General features: G+C 42.7%; 2 protein-coding genes across 2 annotated transcripts; one reads left to right on the forward strand and one right to left on the reverse strand.

Annotated features, from left to right (window-relative positions):
• Positions 1 to 632: 632 nt before the first annotated feature.
• LOC135554080 (oxidized purine nucleoside triphosphate hydrolase-like) lies at positions 633 to 5,934 on the reverse strand. Its single transcript, XM_064986120.1, is given in 5 exon segments — positions 633 to 4,653; positions 4,850 to 4,914; positions 4,916 to 4,939; positions 4,941 to 4,991; positions 5,270 to 5,934. Coding segments are annotated over 5 exon segments (486 nt in total). The 5' UTR covers positions 5,446 to 5,934; the 3' UTR covers positions 633 to 4,483.
• A 367-nt stretch (positions 5,935 to 6,301) lies between these two features.
• Positions 6,302 to 18,656, forward strand: LOC135554081 (rRNA methyltransferase 2, mitochondrial-like). Its single transcript, XM_064986122.1, has 2 exons — positions 6,302 to 6,688; positions 12,137 to 18,656. The coding sequence occupies exons 1-2, from the start codon at positions 6,388 to 6,390 to the stop codon at positions 12,559 to 12,561; spliced, it is 726 nt and encodes a 241-aa protein (XP_064842194.1). The 5' UTR covers positions 6,302 to 6,387; the 3' UTR covers positions 12,562 to 18,656.
• Positions 18,657 to 19,008: the final 352 nt, after the last annotated feature.

Raw genomic sequence — 19,008 nt, forward strand, 5'->3', positions numbered from 1 at the left:
GTCAATAATACAGTATAAACAAGTCTATATACGATGTGAGCAAATGAGGTGAGATAAGGGAGGTAAAGGCAAAAAAAGGCCATGGTGGCAAAGTAAATACAATATAGCAAGTAAAACACTGGAATGGTAGATTTGCAGTGGAAGGATGTGCAAAGTAGAAGTAAAAATAATGGGGTGCAAAGGAGCAAAATAAACCAATAAAATAAATACAGTAGGGAAAGAGGTAGTTGTTTGGGCTAAATTATAGGTGGGCTATGTACAGGTGCAGTAATCTGTGAGCTGCTCTGACAGTTGGTGCTTAAAGCAAGTAAGGGAGATAAGTGTTTCCAGTTTCAGAGATTTTTGTAGTTCGTTCAGTCATTGGCAGCAGAGTAATGGAAGGAGAGGCGGCCAAAGAAAGAATTGGTTTTGGGGGTGACCAGAGAGATATACCTGCTGGAGCGCGTGCTACAGGTGGGTGATGCTATGGTGACCAGCGAGCTGAGATAAGGGGGGACTTTACCAAGCAGGGTCTTGTAGATGACATGGACCCAGTGGGTTTGGCGACGAGTATGAAGCGAGGGCCAGCCAACGAGAGCGTACAGGTCGCAATGGTGGGTAGTATATGGGGCTTTGGTGACAAAACAGATTGCACTGTGATAGACTGCATCCAATTTGTTGAGTAGGGTATTGGAGGCTATTTTGTAAATGACATCGCCAAAGTTGAGGATTGGTAGGATGGTCAGTTTTACGAGGGTATGTTTGGCAGCATGAGTGAAGGATGCTTTGTTGCGAAATTGGAAGCCAATTCTAGATTTAACTTTGGATTGGAGATGTTTGATGTGGGTCTGGAAGGAGAGTTTACAGTCTAACCAGACACCTAGGTATTTGTAGTTGTCCACGTATTCTAAGTCAGAGCCGTCCAGAGTAGTGATGTTGGACAGGTGGGCAGGTGCAGGCAGCGATCGGTTGAAGAGCATGCATTTAGTTTTACTTGTATTTAAGAGCAATTGGAGGCTACGGAAGGAGAGTTGTATGGCATTGAAGCTTGCCTGGAGGGTTGTTAACACAGTGTCCAAAGAAGGGCCAGAAGTATACAGAATGGTGTCGTCTGCATAGAGGTGGATCAGAGACTCACCAGCAGCAAGAGCGACATCATTGATGTATACAGAGAAGAGTCGGTCCAAGAATTGAACCCTGTGGCACCCCCATTTAGACTGCCAGAGGTCCGGACAGCAGACCCTCCAATTTGACACACTGAACTCTATCAGAGAAGTAGTTGGTGAACCAGGCGAAGCAATCATTTGAGAAACCAAGGCTGTCAAGTCTGCCGATGAGGATGTGGTGATTGACAGAGTCGAAAACCTTGGCCAGATCAATGAATACAACTGCACAGTAATTTTTCTTATCAATGGCGGTTAAGATATCGTTTAGGACCTTGAGCGTGGCTGAGGTGCACCCATGACCAGCTCTGAAACCAGATTGCATAGCAGAGAAGGTATGGTGAGATTCGAAATGGTCGGTAATCTGTTTGTTGACTTGGCTTTCGAAGACCTTAGAAAGGCAGGGTAGGATAGATATAGGTCTGTAGCAGTTTGGGTCAAGAGTGTCCCCCCCTTTGAACAGGGGGATGACCTCAGCTGCTTTCCAATCTTTGGGAATCTCAGACGACACGAAAGAGAGGTTGAACAGGCTAGTAATAGGGGTGGCAACAATTTAGGCAGATCATTTTAGAAAGAAAGGGTCCAGATTGTCTAGCCCGGTTGATTTGTAGGGGTCCAGATTTTGCAGCTCTTTCAGAACATCAGCTGACTGGATTTGGGAGGAGAAATGGGGAAGGCTTGGGCGAGTTGCTGTGGGGGGTGCAGTGCTGTTGACCGGGGTAGGAGTAGCCAGGTGGAAAGCATGGCCAGCCGTAGAAAAATGCTTATTGAAATTCTCAATTATAGTGGATTTATCACTGGTGACAGTATTTCCTATCTTCAGTGCAGTGGGCAGCTGGGAGGAGGTGTTCTTATTCTCCATGGACTTTACAGTGTCCCAGAACTTTTTTGAGTTAGTGTTGCAGGAAGCAAACATCTGCTTGAAAAAGCTAGCCTTGGCTTTTCTAACTGCTTGTGTATACTGGTTTCTAGCTTCCCTGAACAGCTGCATATCACGGGGCCTGTTCGATGCTAATGCAGAACGCCATAGGATGTTTTTGTGTTGGTTAAGGGCAGTCAGGTCTGGGGAGAACCAAGGGCTATATCTGTTCCTGGTTCTAAATTTCTTGAATGGGGCATGCTTATTTAAGATGGTTAGGAAGGCATTTAAAAAAAATAACCAGGCATCCTCTACTGACGGGATGAGATCAATATCCTTCCAGGATACCCCGGCCAGGTCGATTAGAAAGGCCTGCTCGCTGAAGTGTTTCAGGAAGCGTTTGACAGTGATGAGTGGAGGTCGTTTGACCCATTACGGATGCAGGCAATGAGGCAGTGATCGCTGAGATCTTGGTTGAAGACAGCAGAGGTGTACTTAGAGGGCAATTTGGTTAGGATGATATCTATGAGGGTGCCTGTGTTTAAGGCTTTGGGGAGGTACCTGGTAGGTTCATTGATAATTTGTGTGAGATTGAGGGCATCAAGCTTCGATTGTAGGATGGCTGGGGTGTTAAGCATGTTCCAGTTTAGGTTGCCTAGCAGCACGAGCTCTGAAGATAGATGGGGAGCAATCAGTTCACATATGGTGTCCAGAGCACAGCTGGGGGCAGAGGGTGGTCTATAGCAGGCGGCAACGGTGAGAGACTTGTTTTTAGAGAGTTGGATTTTTAAAAGTAGAAGTTCAAATTGTTTGGGTACAGGCCTGGATAGTAGGACAGAACTCTGCAGGCTATCTTTGCAGTAGATTGCAACACCGCCCCCTTTGGCAGTTCTATCTTGTCTGAAAATGTTGTAGTTTGGGATGAACATTTCAGAGTTTTTGGTGGTCTTACTAAGCCAGGATTCAGGCACAGCTAGAACATCCGGGTTGGCAGAGTGTGCTAAAGCAGTGAATAAAACAAACTTAGGGAGGAGGCTTCTAATGTTAACATGCATGAAACCAAGGCTATTACGGTTACAGAAATCATCAAAAGAGAGCGCCTGGGGAATAGGAGTGGAGCTAGGCACTGCAGGGCCTGGATTTACCTCTACATCGCCAGAGGAACAGAGGAGGAGTAGGATAAGGGTGCGGCTAAAAGCAATAAGAATTGGTTGTCTAGAACGTCTGGAACAGAGAGTAAAAGGAGGTTTCTGGGGGCGATAAAATAGCATCAAGGTATAATGTACAGACAAAGGTATGGTAGGATGTGAATACAGTGGAGGTAAACCTAGGTATTGAGTGATGATGAGAGAGATATTGTCTCTAGAAACATAATTGAAACCAGGAGATGTCATCGCATGTGTGGGTGGTGGAACTAATAGGTTGGATAAGGTATAGTGAGCAGGACAAGAGGCTCTACAGTGAAATAAGCCAATAAACACTAACCAGAACAGCAATGGACAAGGCATATTGACATTAAGGAGAGGCATGCTTAGTCGAGTGATCAAAAGGGTCCAGTGAGTAGTGAGGTTGGTTAGGGTGGTAGTGGGGATCAATCCAATTCGCAAAAAAACAAACAATAGATATCGTTATAGAGGCCCAAGAAAAAATCATTAAATAACAAAAAAATCAAGTAACAAAAAAGAGGTGCATTCTTTACTAAAGAGCACACTGCCTTTGCACATACTTTAGAAATGTAATATAAACAGTGGAATGGGATACATGTGTCAGTGTAACAGTATAATTGTAAACCGTCCCCTCGCCCATACCCGGGTGCCAACCAGGGACCCTCTGCACACTTCAAGGTCTCAGAGCAAGTGACGTCACCAATTGAAACGCTATTTAGCGCACACCGCTAACTAAGCTAGCCGTTTCACATCCGTTACACTCACCCCCCTTTTGTCCTTCCTCCTTTTTCCACAGCATCCAGTGATCCGGGTCAACAGCATCAATGTCACAGTATAATTTTAAACCGTCCCCTCGCCCATACCCGGGCGCGAACCAGGGACCTTCTGCACACATCAACAGTCACCCTCGAAGCGTCGTTACCCATCGCTCCACAAAAGCCACGGCCCTTGCAGAGCAAGGGGAACCACTACTTCAAAGTCTCAGAGCAAGTGACGTCACCGATTGAAACGCTATTTAGCGCACACCGCTAACTAAGCTAGCCGTTTCACATCCGTTACATCAGCAACATTTACACATCCAGTATTTAGTTTTGGCTCAATGTGACTTAATTTGACTGATTCACAGGCATATGGTCACTGGCAACAAAGGGTTTGTAAATTTACAAAGACCTGGGGATTTCTTGGCACTGAATATGAACAAGGGTAGCTGGAATCAGTAGGAATTCTGCAGTATTTCTCCAGGGATGTTTCAGGTAGACAACATGTGGGAATGCTCTTTGATACAGTATGAATGAGTCCGAGGCCAGTAGTCGGTCTTAAAGCTTTTCTACCTCCTCTAACTTGTGATCGATGATCAAGTCATGACCCTGAAACTTGAAGTAGCCAAAGAACTTCTTTTGAAGCATCAGTGGAAACCACAGAATATAGTCAACCCACATTTGACCAAAGGGTATCTTGTCCGAGTCGAACCACTGCGGCCTCATCTCTATAAGAGAAAAGGTATAAGTTAGTGAACTTCGTCAGACATCAGTCTAAAATGTCCATAACAAGGCATGTAGTATAGGGCAGCAGTTTTTCCCCAGGAAAACTATGGGGTCTATGATTATAGCCTATTGGGCTGAGTTTATCCTGGTCACAAACCAGGCACGAAATAGAATGCATATGAGATTGAGAATGAATACCATCTGACTCTGTTGGCTCCCCATTGTAGTTGTCAGCTCGGAAAACATGCACATCAAGCAGCTGTTTCTCCGATGAATTCAAATGTTATTTCCAATCTTATCAAGTGCATCCACTGTGAGGCCACTTTCCTCCTGCAGTTCTCTGGAAGAAACACCCCGTTTGTAAGTAGAGAGAAAGTAGCAGGAAAGTGTGTCGCTTTCAGACCAGAGTAGGAAAACAAAATAGATAGTAGGCCTCAGATAACAGGCAATAATCAGACCATGCCTACTGTAACATCACAATATGACATTTATGGGGGTATGTAGTATCAGATGCTGCCCAGTGCTGAAATCTGTTAACATGATTTTACATGCAAATTGTTAAGCCAAACTGTAGGGAAAACTTTCAAGACACCTACAGAGGACTGCAAACAATCTCACCGCCTGGCAATAGCCTCTTCAATAGTCTCCCCAGGTTGGACTTTGGCACCAAACCCATTCCACTTCCCTGCCCCGAACCATCTCTTCTTCATGCCCAGCAGCACCCGTCCAGGCTGCACCACCAGCACCAGGGTCAGCAGCTTGTTGGTAAACATTGTGCCTGTAATATACATCATCGGTGTGCAATAATCAGTAGACCACAATCCATGGATGACCTCACTCTCTTGGTTGCATCGAAGCTACAGTATCTCGAGAGATGATACATTGCAGATTATTGAGAAGCATTCTGTAAAGTTATTTTCTGACAAAACACTATTGTAAAAGTTCTGGTATGCAAGACATCACAGCAGTGCACAGCAGCAAATTTGAACTAGTAGACGTTTATTGCATTCTTCAAGTAGACTAGAAGTTAAACTCCATGCAAGTCACTTGCCTTTATAGCAACTTTTAGGTTGTCAATCTAGTCCTTAAATGGTTTTCATAGATTAGAGTTATCCAGAATGAATAACGAATTTCTCCAGTCTCGCGTTGACAGTGGCAAGGTCTGCCATGTGATCGTATTCAATGTGTCGGGCACTGACCTGTAACATTCGACATGGGTAAAGGTTCAAATTGGTCGTTTTAGTTAAAGATCTGTGAAAATGTGTTACCCTCAAATATTGTCGACTGGAAACAGAAGTATAATGCCAAACCATTTTTTAAAAAATCCATAGCTGGTGATAGCAGTTGCTGTAGTATTACGGTAACATATTTAATTACGCATCCTCATGTAATTTAACATGTTTGAAAACAAAATAATTGCCACGCGTTATAACTTCTCCACAACAAGTAGATCTGCGCAGATTATGTGCATTATTGACGTTCTCGGACATATTAATTAGGTGCGATCAATTTAGCTCGCACAGCGCGCCGGGTTGGCGGATCACGTATGATTCTAATGTCGCACTACAGGACTACCGGGAGCCCTAAATTGCGGAGTCGGTTGTCTTTGCTAAAAATCGAGCGTGTCCAACACATTCACGTGATCAGGAAGTGCAACTACAAATTCGAACGAAATGCTGTCTGCCAGCAGCATTAGCACAGATTAGAACATCTTTGCCATTACATTTAGCTAAATAATGTGGTACTCAGTGTTACAAAAATCATATCTACATACCTCTGTACATGTCCTAAAAAAGGCTGCGCATAATCTGAAAGGAAAGAGTACTGCCGATCAGCGTTGGATAGTTCGGCAGCTTAATGACCCCTTTGTGAAGGCTGCCCATGTGCACAATTACCGGTGTAGAAGCGCCTTCAAACTGCTGGAGATTGATGACAAATACAAACTTTTAAAACCCGGATTCAACGTAATAGATTGTGGTGCTGCACCGGGTGCTTGGAGCCAGATAGCTGTTCACAGGGTCAACTCAACTGGGGCTAGTGAGTACGTCTTGTATTTACCCAACTGGCAGATTAGCACATGACATGCTCTTATAATTAATCGACCAGCCAGGCCAAATATATATTTTCCTGCATCTGTTCTGACTTCCATGTTTATTTACATTTATTTATCTAACCTTTATTTTGTCAGGGAGTCATACTGAGACCAAGGTCTCTTTTTTAGAGATGAGCCCTGAAAATACGCGCAATAGAAATAAAACAAATGCAAGCGGAAATAACGACATGGTCATAACAAAACAAACCCATTCATCAGTAATATGGTCCTCAATCAGCTTTCTGCATTGCCCTAGAGGCACCAGAACATCACATTTAAGAACATTTTGAAGATTGTTCCACAAATAAGGTGCAAGAAAGGTAAATCAGCATTTAGTTAACTTTTAGTTACTTTCCAGAGTTAACTATCCCTGAGATCGGGTGTGGTAACTCCTATGTCTAAAGTTTAGTCAAGATGTTAGGTACAGTGGGACTTTTTGTAAAAGGGCTTTATACATGAAAACATAGCAATGTGACATCAAAGAGGGACAACCAACTTTCTGATAGAGAATGAAGTGATGAGTACTAAAATTGTCGCCCGTAATAAAGCATAGTACGCTAAGTTAAACTGTATCTGATGCCTTTAATGAAGTGGCAGCTGCGTTCATATAGATGAGGTCGCCATAGTCTAGGACCGATAGGAACGTCAACTGAATAATCTGCTTTCTACTATTTAGCGAGAGGCAGGACCCATTTCTATAGAAGAAGCCCATGATATTTCTATAGAAGAAGCCCATGATATTTATATAGGAGAAGCCCATGATATTTATATAGGAGAAGCCCATGATATTTATATAGGAGAAGCCCATGATATTTATATAGAAGAAGCCCATGATATTTATATAGAAGAAGCCCATGATATTTATATAGAAGAATCCCATGATATTTATATAGAAGAAGCTTCTTACTAACTCATCAATTATACTTTTTAAAGACAGTTTTCATATGGACAAGATCAATATTAACACCATCCCAAGGACATATGCTTAAATCATCAGTTATTTTTATGTGCTCTAGAGAACAACATGTACTTAGTTTTACCTGCATTCAGTAGGCTACTAATTTCATCGCTGCCCGCACCTGCCCACCTGTCCAGCATCACTACTCTGGACGGTTCTAACTTAGAATATGTGGACAACTACAAATACTTAGGTGTCTGGTTAGACTGTAAACTCTCCTTCCAGACTCACATTAAACATCTGCAATCCAAAATTAAATCTAGAATCGGCTTCCTATTTCGCAACAAAGCATCCTTTACTCATGCTGCCAAACATACCCTTGTAAAACTGACCATCCGACCGATCCTCGACTTCGGCGATGTCATTTACAAAATAGCCTCCAACACTCTACTCAACAAATTGGATGCAGTCTATCACAGTGCCATCCATTTTGTCACCAAAGCCCCATATACTACCCACTACTGTGACCTGTACGCCCTCGTTGGCTGGCCCTTGCTTCATACTCGTCGCCAAACCCACTGGCACCAGGTCATCTACAAGTCTCTGCTAGGTAAAGCCCCATTTTATCTCAGCTCACTGGTCACCATAGCAGCACCCACCCGTAGCACACGCTCCAGCAGGTATATCTCACTGGTCACCCCCAAAGCCAATTCTTCCTTTGGCTGCCTCTCCTTCCAGTTCTCTGCTGCCAATGACTGGAATGAACTGCAAAAATCACTGAAGCTGGAGACTCTTAGCTCCCTCACTAGCTTTAAGCACCAGTTGTCAGAGCAGCTCACATATCACTGCACCTGTACATGGCTCATCTGTAAATAGCCCATCCAATCTACTTAATCCCCATACTGTATTTATTTATTTATCTTGCTCCTTTGCACCCCAGTATCTCTACTTGCACATTCTACCATTCCAGTGTTTAATTGCTATATTGTAATTACTTCGCCACCATGGCCTATTTATTGCCTTACCTCTCTTATCCTACCTCATTTGCACATGCCATATATATCTTTTTCTACTGTATTATTGATTGTATGTTTGTTTATTCAATGTGTAACTCTGTGTTGTTGTATGTGTCAAACTGCTTTGCTTCATCTTGGCCAGGTCGCTGTTGCAAATGAGAACTTGTTCTCAACTAACCTACCTGGTTAACTAAAGGTGAAATAAATAAAAAAGACTGTAGCTCAGATAGAGCCTGGTCACCCATGGGGGCAATAGCATACACAACAGTATTATCGGTGTACAAGTGCAGGTAAAATATTTTTTTTTACAGACAAGTCGATATTGTTAATGTAAACAGTAAAAAGTACAGGACCCAGAATCGACCCCTGTGGGACACCTTTCATAGTATCCAGGAAACCTGATTTAACACCATCAGTAGATACACATTGAGTTCTATCTGTCAAGTCATTTTTAAACCAGTTACATTCAGCCTGGTCTAGACCAATTGAGGAAAGCCTCTGAATTAGCAGTGAATTATAAACAGTATCAAAAGGTCAATGTAGAGAGCAGCCCAATGTTGCCTTTTATCCATACAGTAAACCACATCATTTATAACTGGAGATGCAGCAGAGATAGTGCTATGAACTGGTCTAAAACCCAACTGATGAACATTTAGAATACATTTCAAAGATTCTTAGCTGAGAATTAATCAAGGATTGTAATATTTTAGCTCGGCAAGAAAGTTTTTAGAAATAGGCTGATAATTATTTAGGTCACAAGGGTCACCACCTTGGTGAAGGGGGGAGTACATGGGCTGCCTTCCAAACCTTGGGGATAGCAGCAGATATAATCATCAGGTTAAACAAACAGATTTAGCAATCAGGGGGGCAGAGAGCTGCAGCAAAAATATATTAAGCTTAACAGCCCAATCTTAGGCAAGGCATCTAGCACATCACAGATAGTGCATTTTAAAATTTAAAACAAAGATTCACTAGGGGTGCGTTCATAAATTCATTCTGGATTGCCAGACAGAGCTCAGAGTGCGCTCTGGGCGTTCATACATTCAGAGCGTTGTCCGTTTGTAAATTCAGAGTGCACACTGGACGCTCTGGCTGAGGAGTAGGGTTGATCCGAGTGTTCTGACCTCACAACGGCAGTCAAGCACCCAATCTCACTGGTTAAGTTAGCTAGCAGGCTAGCTACTTCCAGGCAGAAATGAAAGAACCTCACTCTGACCATTCTTCTCGCCCTAGCAGACCTGGTTATTCAGAGGGTTGGTGACTGTAACTGTGCTGCTGGCAACGATTTTAAATACAACTTTTTGCTGAGGTTTGCTGACACCTTCCATATTCAACGGGTGTTGAGTGTTCGAAAAGTCATCAGTTATTCTGTGCTCTGGCACACTCAGACAAGTGTGCGCTGAAATTGCAGTAGATCCAAAAATGCGGGAGATAGTGGCTAAATCAGAGTAGAACATGTCATTTAAAAACCCTTGAGGAGAAAATGTTTTAATGTCTCTTCTTAATTAAACACCGATTAGTATTTTGCTGTTTTGTATCTCTAATACATACTATGGAACAATTTTCACTGAGATCATACGCAAATACTAAAATATATATTTTCGGGGTTATTAGTGAGAATTCAATTAATCAATGAGGAGTTAACAGGGTTTTTCACATTTAGTCGTGTAGGTTTTGAGCTCAATTGAGTCAGTTTTTAATCTATGTATATGCTCTTAAATTGATTTGATGCCGGGGATAGCCAATCCAGATTAAAATCCAATAAAATGACCAACTCTGTGGACAAAAACTCTCAGATATAACACCAATAACATCCGCCATGGCAGCGACAAATCCCAGAAACAAATAAGTGTGTATTCTGGTTTATGGGCACATTACAACCAGGAGCTAAAATGTATTGGGAATATAAATATTTAAAGATTGGGACACCATGAAATGAGATTTGACATATATGGCCACTCCTCCCCCTTTCTGTAATCTGTCACATCTAAATACATTATAATAATTTACTTCAATGTCTTTATCAGATACAGAACCATTTAACCATGTTTCCGAGAGAACCAGAATGTCAGGACACGGGTCCTGCACCCAAATGTTAATTGTGTCCATTTAACAAAAAAAAATCATACTTCCCACAATTAGGTGCATCAGCCCAAGACCCTTGGGATTTAAAGTCAGAGGGTGTTTTCAGCTCTGTCCCATAAGAGCTAATAGGCACAGGGTCATCTGCAGCTATTTGTTGAGTGAGCTGAGACTTAGCCACTGTCTCTGGTCAACCCACATGAGAGCAGAGTAGACAGCATTTGACAGACCTCCCTCAAGTTGTTGGATGCTGGGGGGGGGGGGGATCTGGGAGAGCAGTGTTGGCAGAACTCAGTCCACCCTGATGAAGCTCCCGCCAAAGGAGGCGGCTGCCAATGCTGCATGCTGGGTGTGCACAGGAGGCCTTGGTGTGGCTCCTCTTGCAGGGCTGGAGCTGTTATGGGGGACAGGAGTGTCCCAGGCCTGTCCCGGGGATGGGAGTAGGGAGTGTAACCAAAACTAGCCTGGGAGGGAGGTTGTGGGGGAATTGAGGAGGGTGTTATGGAGGACAGTGTGGCTGATTATGTGAATGATACATGGTGTGGACTGCATCATGTGGTGCACTACCCTCAACAGTGTTTTGCTAGACCCTAGGGTAGTGGTCGGTTCAGTGTAGCGTTGGGCTGAGTTGAGGTGGGCCTGGTCTGGTAGAGCTGTGCTGTAATGGGCCAGGTCTGGTTGAGCTGTGCTGTGACCTGCCTTAGCTCATGTAGCTCCTTCTGCAGGTTGTGCATGTGGCTGGTGTTAACTGTGCTGGGCAGTTCCTCTCTGTCTACACACTTCCATCCTGAGAGCCTGGTTTTCCTCCTCAACATTATTCATTGCACACTGCGGCTCCCAAACCTCATCCCGATGCTGAAGCACCAGGCTGATCTCCTCTAGAAGATGCTGTGGTACTGCTGGTGTCACGCGTTAGAGATTCATGCTCAGGGCTGTGTCTGCTGCAGGCGAGGGAGGAAGAGCGACACTGGGGACTACATACTAGGGCACAGAGGGAGTGGAGGCTGTTGTCGGTAGTGACAGTGGAGAGGTTTTAAGTTTCGCAACAAGAGGTTTTATTTGGTCGAAGTAGTGGACAAATTGATCCAAACTGGCCACCGAACCTTGAACCGTCTCAGTACCGTTATAGTAAATATGAATGTTACTTTTGGGGGTGGAATCAATGTACAGTTGCCTCATTGTTCTCTTTTCTGACATTTTAAGTTCATTGCTGGTCTTGTGGAGAGCTGTGTGACAAGCATTCGGATCATCTGTAGAACATCAGTTTGACATCAGTGAAATGTATTGTCAAGGCTCGACAGTGTTATCCAGTGTCCTTTTAGCACAAGAAGCTGTGAAAATGAGTTATGACAGTAGTTACACACTTCATGACTTCTTGCATGTTTTGTTTCTTCCAGATGGAGAATTCCCCCGTGGCACTGTGGTTGGAATTGACCTTCTGCGTATAGCACCTCTAGATGGAGCTCACTTCCTGTCCAATCATGACATCACCGACCCAGTCACACATGCCAAGCTGCTTGAACTTCTCCCTGGTGCCCAGGCTCATGTCATCATGAGTGATATGGCACCCAATGCCAGTGGTTTCAAGGAGATGGACCATGAAAAACTCATCACAATGTCATTGTCATTGATTGACTTGGCTGCGAAGGTGTTGCAGACCGGTGGCTCTCTCATTTGTAAGTATTGGGACGGGGCATTGGCGCACCAGCTTCAGCAGAAGCTTTCAGCTGTGTTCCGTGACGTCAGGACAGTCAAACCAAAAGCCAGCCGTAAGGAGTCGTCCGAGTTGTTTTTCCTTGCCCGGTCATACAGAGAAAATTAAAATAGTGTGACTGTATATTTGAATGGGTGTTGTAAGCTTTGTTCACCTGCAAAAAACGGCTTGAGGTGCTAAAGCACTTGAGGAGCCCCTCTATTTCTCTTTCCTGAATGTACTTTTTGTAAAAAAAAATCTATAGTGTGCTATGATATCTTTAACCAACTCATTAAAATCGATGGATATTCTACAATGATTAACATTAGTCAACATCTACAATTCTTGAAACCTTCCCTAAAATATTTTATTTTAAGTCCCATCCATGCCACATCTGTAAATCCAACAAGAAATTTGGATCAAGCATGCATCATTCATTTCTCACTCGAGCTGAAATATTTAGCCTACCAGAAGATGGCACCCTTGAGGTATCAATAAGCTGTGCATTTGCAGGCCAACAATTTCTCCGTACTGGCTGTTTTCATCTTTGCCCACAGACAAGGTGATATCAACATCTACGGGCCAGAATGTATTGTATGTATCAAGGCCTTGTCATCAGAGCCACCGTGTTCCTCAAGTAAATTTCTGTGAACGTCAGAACTATTATTTGTCCTTTGTCAGGCATGTTTGAAGTAGTACAAAGTACATTTGGTATTTGTGAGATAATAAGTATTCCAGTTTGCCATTTGTAATGCTTATAATCTGTTTTGCCAGCCATGTAGTAACATGTAATCATTCTCTCATTTAGGGCTTATAAAGGGAAAACAGGCTGGATGAAAGAGCCATGGACAGCATAACTAATGAAATGGCTGATGCCACTGAAGCTGTGCATTATAAATAGTGTTGGTCTTCGCTCTCAGACAGCGGGGATGTGCTCTTCAATACATCATCAGGCTGGCATTTGAATGCTCTGCTTGAAATGATGTGGTTTTGAATTATTTTTGCCAAGTGGACTGCCACTGATTGAGATTTCCCTCAGATACAGAGCTAAATACCTTGGGATGAAAGCCCACAGTAGTGTTGATTTGGCACTATTTACTTTGCCTGTTTGTCTCTCTTGTCACTGACTACTTTCTGTAATTATATGGCTCTCAGGGTTTGAAAGTACTCTGCTGATTTTACCAGGAACAAAGAAAAAAATGTATCAGAACTGTGCAATAGACTGAGAACACAATTAAATGTGATGGGGAATGGAGAAACAGATACAAATGTTTCTTAAAATAGAGAATATGATGAAAATAACCTCACCATAAAGAAGCACATGGAAGGTTTCAAATATTTGATACCATACATTGGTGGAGGGGCCCTGTCTCCATGACGCTATTATAAACCTTCATACAATTAGCCAGTGAGCTGTGACTTTCAAGCCATCGATACCTCCCTGTTATCTCCTCAGTTATATAAGTGATCAGCAGCTAGATTGTAAAGGGTTCATTGTTGGCGTATTGAGTTCCACATGACTTGTGTTACACAGCACATAGAATGAATAGTAATGTGGACATCTGAGCCTGCACAAAAATATTAGGTACGTGCGTGACAAATCAACCTCATTTTAAACGTTGTCTACATGGTATCGACCACTGAACTCTACCTTGAATTATGTTTTTCAAATGCCTCGACTTTTCACTAATCATTGAAGACCAAAGACACAAATATTGCCCAGTTAAATGTCTTGGAACCGACTGAATGAGCAAGGCATTTCTATTCAATACTCCTTCAACCTCACTGCCATAAATGAGACTAGCACCGGCTATACAAGTTCCACCATAGAGTTGTTTGGAGCCAGTCACCTTTACCATCAAGCATTGTGTGTAGGTAGGAGGGGACATAATAGATGCAGACTGTCTGTCCAGATTTCTCTCCACCGCCGTGGTAACCTCAAGTTCGATTTGTTATTGCTGCCGACGCAGAGGTCATTGTGGTACGATTAACCACATTACGTGTGAAGGTTTCACCTGCTCCAGCAGGAAAGTGTGCAAGGAACTTCTGAAGTAAACTAGACATGTTTCGAGGTGAAAGGTAGAGGCCTAACACAATCGTGAATAAATGCATTGTTTTGGCATTCCGTGTTCCAATATTGTTGCATTGCCTTGGTAAGACGATCCAGGACTTTCTCCTAGTCTCCATGTAGTTTAGGCTACCTTGTGTCTAATCATTTGCCCTCCCATTCATGTCTTTGAAGAGTCCTCAATTTCCAGCTTCAGGGACATGCTGCGTTTCACTAGTTTCTGTAATGTAGTGTAAATGAAGTGCCTGGAGTTTTACCAGAGCGCTGATAGGGCTCTGGTAAATCGACCTGGCTGGGGTATCCTGGAATGACATTGACCTCATCCCGTCAGTAGAGGATGCCTGGTTGTTCTTTAAAAGTGCCTTCCTCACCACCTTAAGTAAGCATGCTCCATTCAAAAAATGTAGAATCAGGAATAGATATAGCCCTTGGTTCACTCCAGACCTGTCTGCCCTTGACCAGCACAAAAACATCCAGTGGTGTTCTGCATGAGCATCGAATAGCCCCTGTGATATGCAACTTTTCAGGGATGTTAGGAACCAATATACACTGTCAGTTAGGAAAGCTAAGGCTAGCTTTTATTCGAAAAGAAATTTGCATCCTGTAGTACAAACTCAAAAAAGGTCTGGGACACTGTAAAGTCCATGGAGAATAAGAGCACCTCCTCCCAGCTGCCCACTGCACTGAGGCTAGGAAACACTGTCACTACTGATAAATCCACAATAATTGAGAATTTCAATAAGTATTTTTCTACAGCTGGCCATGCTTTCCACCTGGCTACCCCTACCCTGGTCAACAGCACTGCGCTCCCCACAGCAACTCGTCCAAACCTCCCCCACTTCTCCTTCACCCAAATCCAGATAGCTGATGTTCTGAAAGAGCTGCAAAATCTGGACCCCTACAAATCAACCGGGCTAGACAATCTGGACCCTCTCTTTCTAAAATTATCTGCCGAAATTGTTGCAACCCCTATTACTAGCCTGTTCAACCTCTCTTTCGTATCGTCTGAGATTCCCATAGATTGGAAAGCTGGCGCGGTCATCCCCCTCTTCAAAGTGGGAGACACTCTAGACCCAAACTGCTACAGACCTATATCTATTTTACCCTGCCTTTCTAAGGTCTTTAAATCAAGTTAACAAACAGATTACTGACCATTTCGAATCTCACTGTATCTTCTCTGCTATTCAATCTGGTTTCAGAGCTGGTCATGGGTGCACCTCAGCCACGCTCAAGGTCCTAAACGATATCATAACCGCCATCGATAAGAGACATTACTGTGCAGCCGTATTCATCGATCTGGCCAAGGCTTTCAACTTTGTCAATCACAACATTCTTATTGGCAGACTCAACAGCCTTGGTTTCTCAAATGATTGCCTCGCTTGGTTCACCAACTACTTCTCCGATAGAGTTCAGTATGTCAAATCGGAGGGCCTGTTGTCCGGACCTCTGGCAGTCTCTATGGGGGTGCCACAGGGTTCAATTCTCAGAACCACACGGGGGGGCCTAGTGAATGACCTGCAGAGAGCTGGGACCAAAGTAACAAAGCCTACCATCAGTAACACACTACGCCGCTAGGGACTCAAATCCTGCAGTGCCAGACGTGTCCCCCTGCTTAAGCCAGTACATGTCCAGGCCCATCTGAAGTTTGCTAGAGAGCATTTGGATGATCCAGAAGAAGATTGGGAGAATGTCATATGGTCAGATGAAACCAAACTAGAACTTTTTGGTAGAAACTAAAGTCGTCGTGTTTGGAGGACAACAAATGCTGAGTTGCATCCTAAGAACACCATACCTACTGTGAAACATGGTGGTGGAAACATCATGCTTTGGGGCTGTTTTTCTGCAAAGGGACCAGGACGACTGATCCGTGTAAAGGAAAGAATGAATGGGGCCACGTATCGTGAGATTTTGAGTGAAAACCTCCTTCCATCAGCAAGGGCATTGAAGATGAAACGTGGCTGGGTCTTTCAGCATGACAATGATCCCAAACACACCGCCCGGGCAACAATGGAGTGGCTTCGTAAGAAGCATTTCAAGGTCCTGGAGTGGCCTAGCCAGTCTCCAGATCTCAACCCCATAGAAAATCTTTGGAGGGAGTTGAAAGTCCGTGTTGCCCAGCAACAGCCCCAAAACATCACTGCTCTAGAGGAGATCTGCATGGAGGAATGGGCCAAAATACCAGCAACAGTGTGTGAAAACCTTGTGAAGACTTACAGAAAACATTTGACCTCTGTCATTGCCAACAAAGGGTATATAACAAAGTATTGAGATAAACTTTTGTTATTGACCAAATACTTATTTTCCACCATAATTTGCAAATAAATTCATTAAAAATCTTACAATCTGATTTTCTGGATTTTCTTTCTTCTAATTTTGTCTGTCATAGTTGAAGTGTACCTATGATAAAAATGACAGGCCTCTCATTTTTTTAAGTGGGAGAATTTGCACAATTGGTGGCTGACTAAATACCTTTTTTTGCCCCACTGTATATGACCAGTATACCATGGCCAAGGGCTGTTCTTAATAAAAGTTGGACAGTTTTATCTCAATCTCTTCATTCAAAGACTCAATCATGGACACTTCCTGACAGTTGTGTCTGCTTTGTGTGATGTATTGTTGTCTTTACCTTCTTGCCCTTTGTCCTGTTGTCTGTGCCCAATCATGTTTGTACCATGTTTTGTGCTGCTACCATGTGTCTCTACCACGTTGTGTTGCTATCATGCTGTGTTGTCATGTGTTGCTGCCTTGCTATGTTGTTGTCTTAGGTCTCTCTTTATGTAGTGTTGTGTTGTCGCTCTATGTCGTGATGTGTGTTTTGTCCTATATTTTAATTTTTAATCCCAATTATAAAATTATGCACGATGCATTGACACAACCCTTAGCCGTGCTATATTGTCCATATACCACAAACACCCGAGGTGCCTTATTGCTATTATAAACTGGTTACCAACATAATTAGATCAGTAAAAATAAATGTTTTGTCATACCTGTGGTATACGATCTGATATACCACAGCTGTCAGCCAATCAGCATTCAGAGCTCAAACCTCCCAGTTTATAAATGGGCATTTTGCTATCTTTACAAACCCTGATGTAAAGATAGTCCTGCTATTCAATAGATACACGACACGACTTCTGATGCCAGCTTTTGTGTTCAGCCATCCCCAAGTATAATGTCTACCAGCTGCTTTTCAGAATTATACAGCCTTTACAAGTTGCAAAAGAATGAGATATATACGTATTTTATAGATCACAACAGAAGATAACCTCTTAAATTCCTATTCTTTTCAAATTATTTGAAAAATCAGACATTTTACTTTCAAGTGGGGTTGTTCATACTAAATTGGTGAAACAAAACATCTTTCTTTTAGCATAGTGCCTAACAGTGTTTTAACATTTCTACTGAATAAAAGCTCTCAACGGTTAATTTTATTTAATTAATCAACTGCTCTCAGGCTTAGGCTGAATATACTCTACATGAATAAATGCCCTTCAAATTACCACCGAGTTAATATCCTTGTTGAAATCTGATTTAATACCTAAAATGGAGTTTTTTGAAGTCTGATTATCCCATGAAATGGAATTTTTAAACCTAATTATGACTTGATTTGCATGTATTTATGGCACCAATGAAATAGATAGTTCATGTTAATGTATTAATTACATCTGCTTATTTGGTTTCCTTTAGGCAACATGTCACTTCTTCTTTCAGAGTGATGACTGAGTATACTTTGTTGAACACATTTCTGGCCATGCTGACATGACGTTAATAAAGAAGAAACCTTCTCTAATCCCAATTTGTTTCTACCGTTGATGGAGAGAAATGTGAAAAGCTGACCCATTTTGTTTTCTCCTCATTACTTGTTGATCATCCTCTTCTTTTGGTATTCAGATCACATTTTAATATTATTCCCTAAACACTGTGTGCTGCTGACACATATATAGATGCATTCCTACAATCCCTTTGCACTTGTTACTGCTGTTGCTGAAAGGGCCAGGCATAATGCCTTGCGGGTTAATTTACCTTTGTGGAGACAGCTGGTGGCTTGTATGTAAATAGTAGCCAATTTAGCAAAACAAAAATAAGAATCATTTGGAGGCACTATAAATTCCTTCAAATTCAATTATGGAAATGAGATCACCTCTTTAATCATCTGGCTTGTGAACAAACTTCCACTGCTTTAGAGGAACTGTTTGAAGTTAACTTTCTAATCTGTTTCCTTTCTTTCAGCCAGCACTAGGGATTTCCAATAAACTTTCTCATGGATTGTGGTGGAAATGTATTCCCACAGGGATTGTTAATAGATGGAGCTACCTGGCTCCGTCAGCAATGAGTTAATTTGCTTTTATGCTAAAAGCCTGTATCCGGGAGATTAGGAGCCTCTTTTAGTGGTTAAATTCAGGAAGTGGCTTGGGCCTGAATGTAAAGTGATGTTGTCTGCAGTCATATGAGTTCAGAGTTGGATGACACATGAGAAATTGGTGCTTGTCAAGTTAGGATTCGGCCTT

Source organism: Oncorhynchus masou, chromosome 14 (assembly GCF_036934945.1).
Source record: "Oncorhynchus masou masou isolate Uvic2021 chromosome 14, UVic_Omas_1.1, whole genome shotgun sequence".
Classification (NCBI taxonomy): domain Eukaryota; kingdom Metazoa; phylum Chordata; class Actinopteri; order Salmoniformes; family Salmonidae; genus Oncorhynchus; species Oncorhynchus masou.

Bases quoted from the DNA above. Each gene is read 5' to 3' on its own strand.
- LOC135554081 (XM_064986122.1), top strand. From the start codon at position 6,388: ATGTGGTACTCAGTGTTACAAAAATCATATCTACATACCTCTGTACAT. The intron at 6,689-12,136 runs GTGAGTACGTCT...TGTTTCTTCCAG, and splicing joins GGTCAACTCAACTGGGGCTA to ATGGAGAATTCCCCCGTGGC.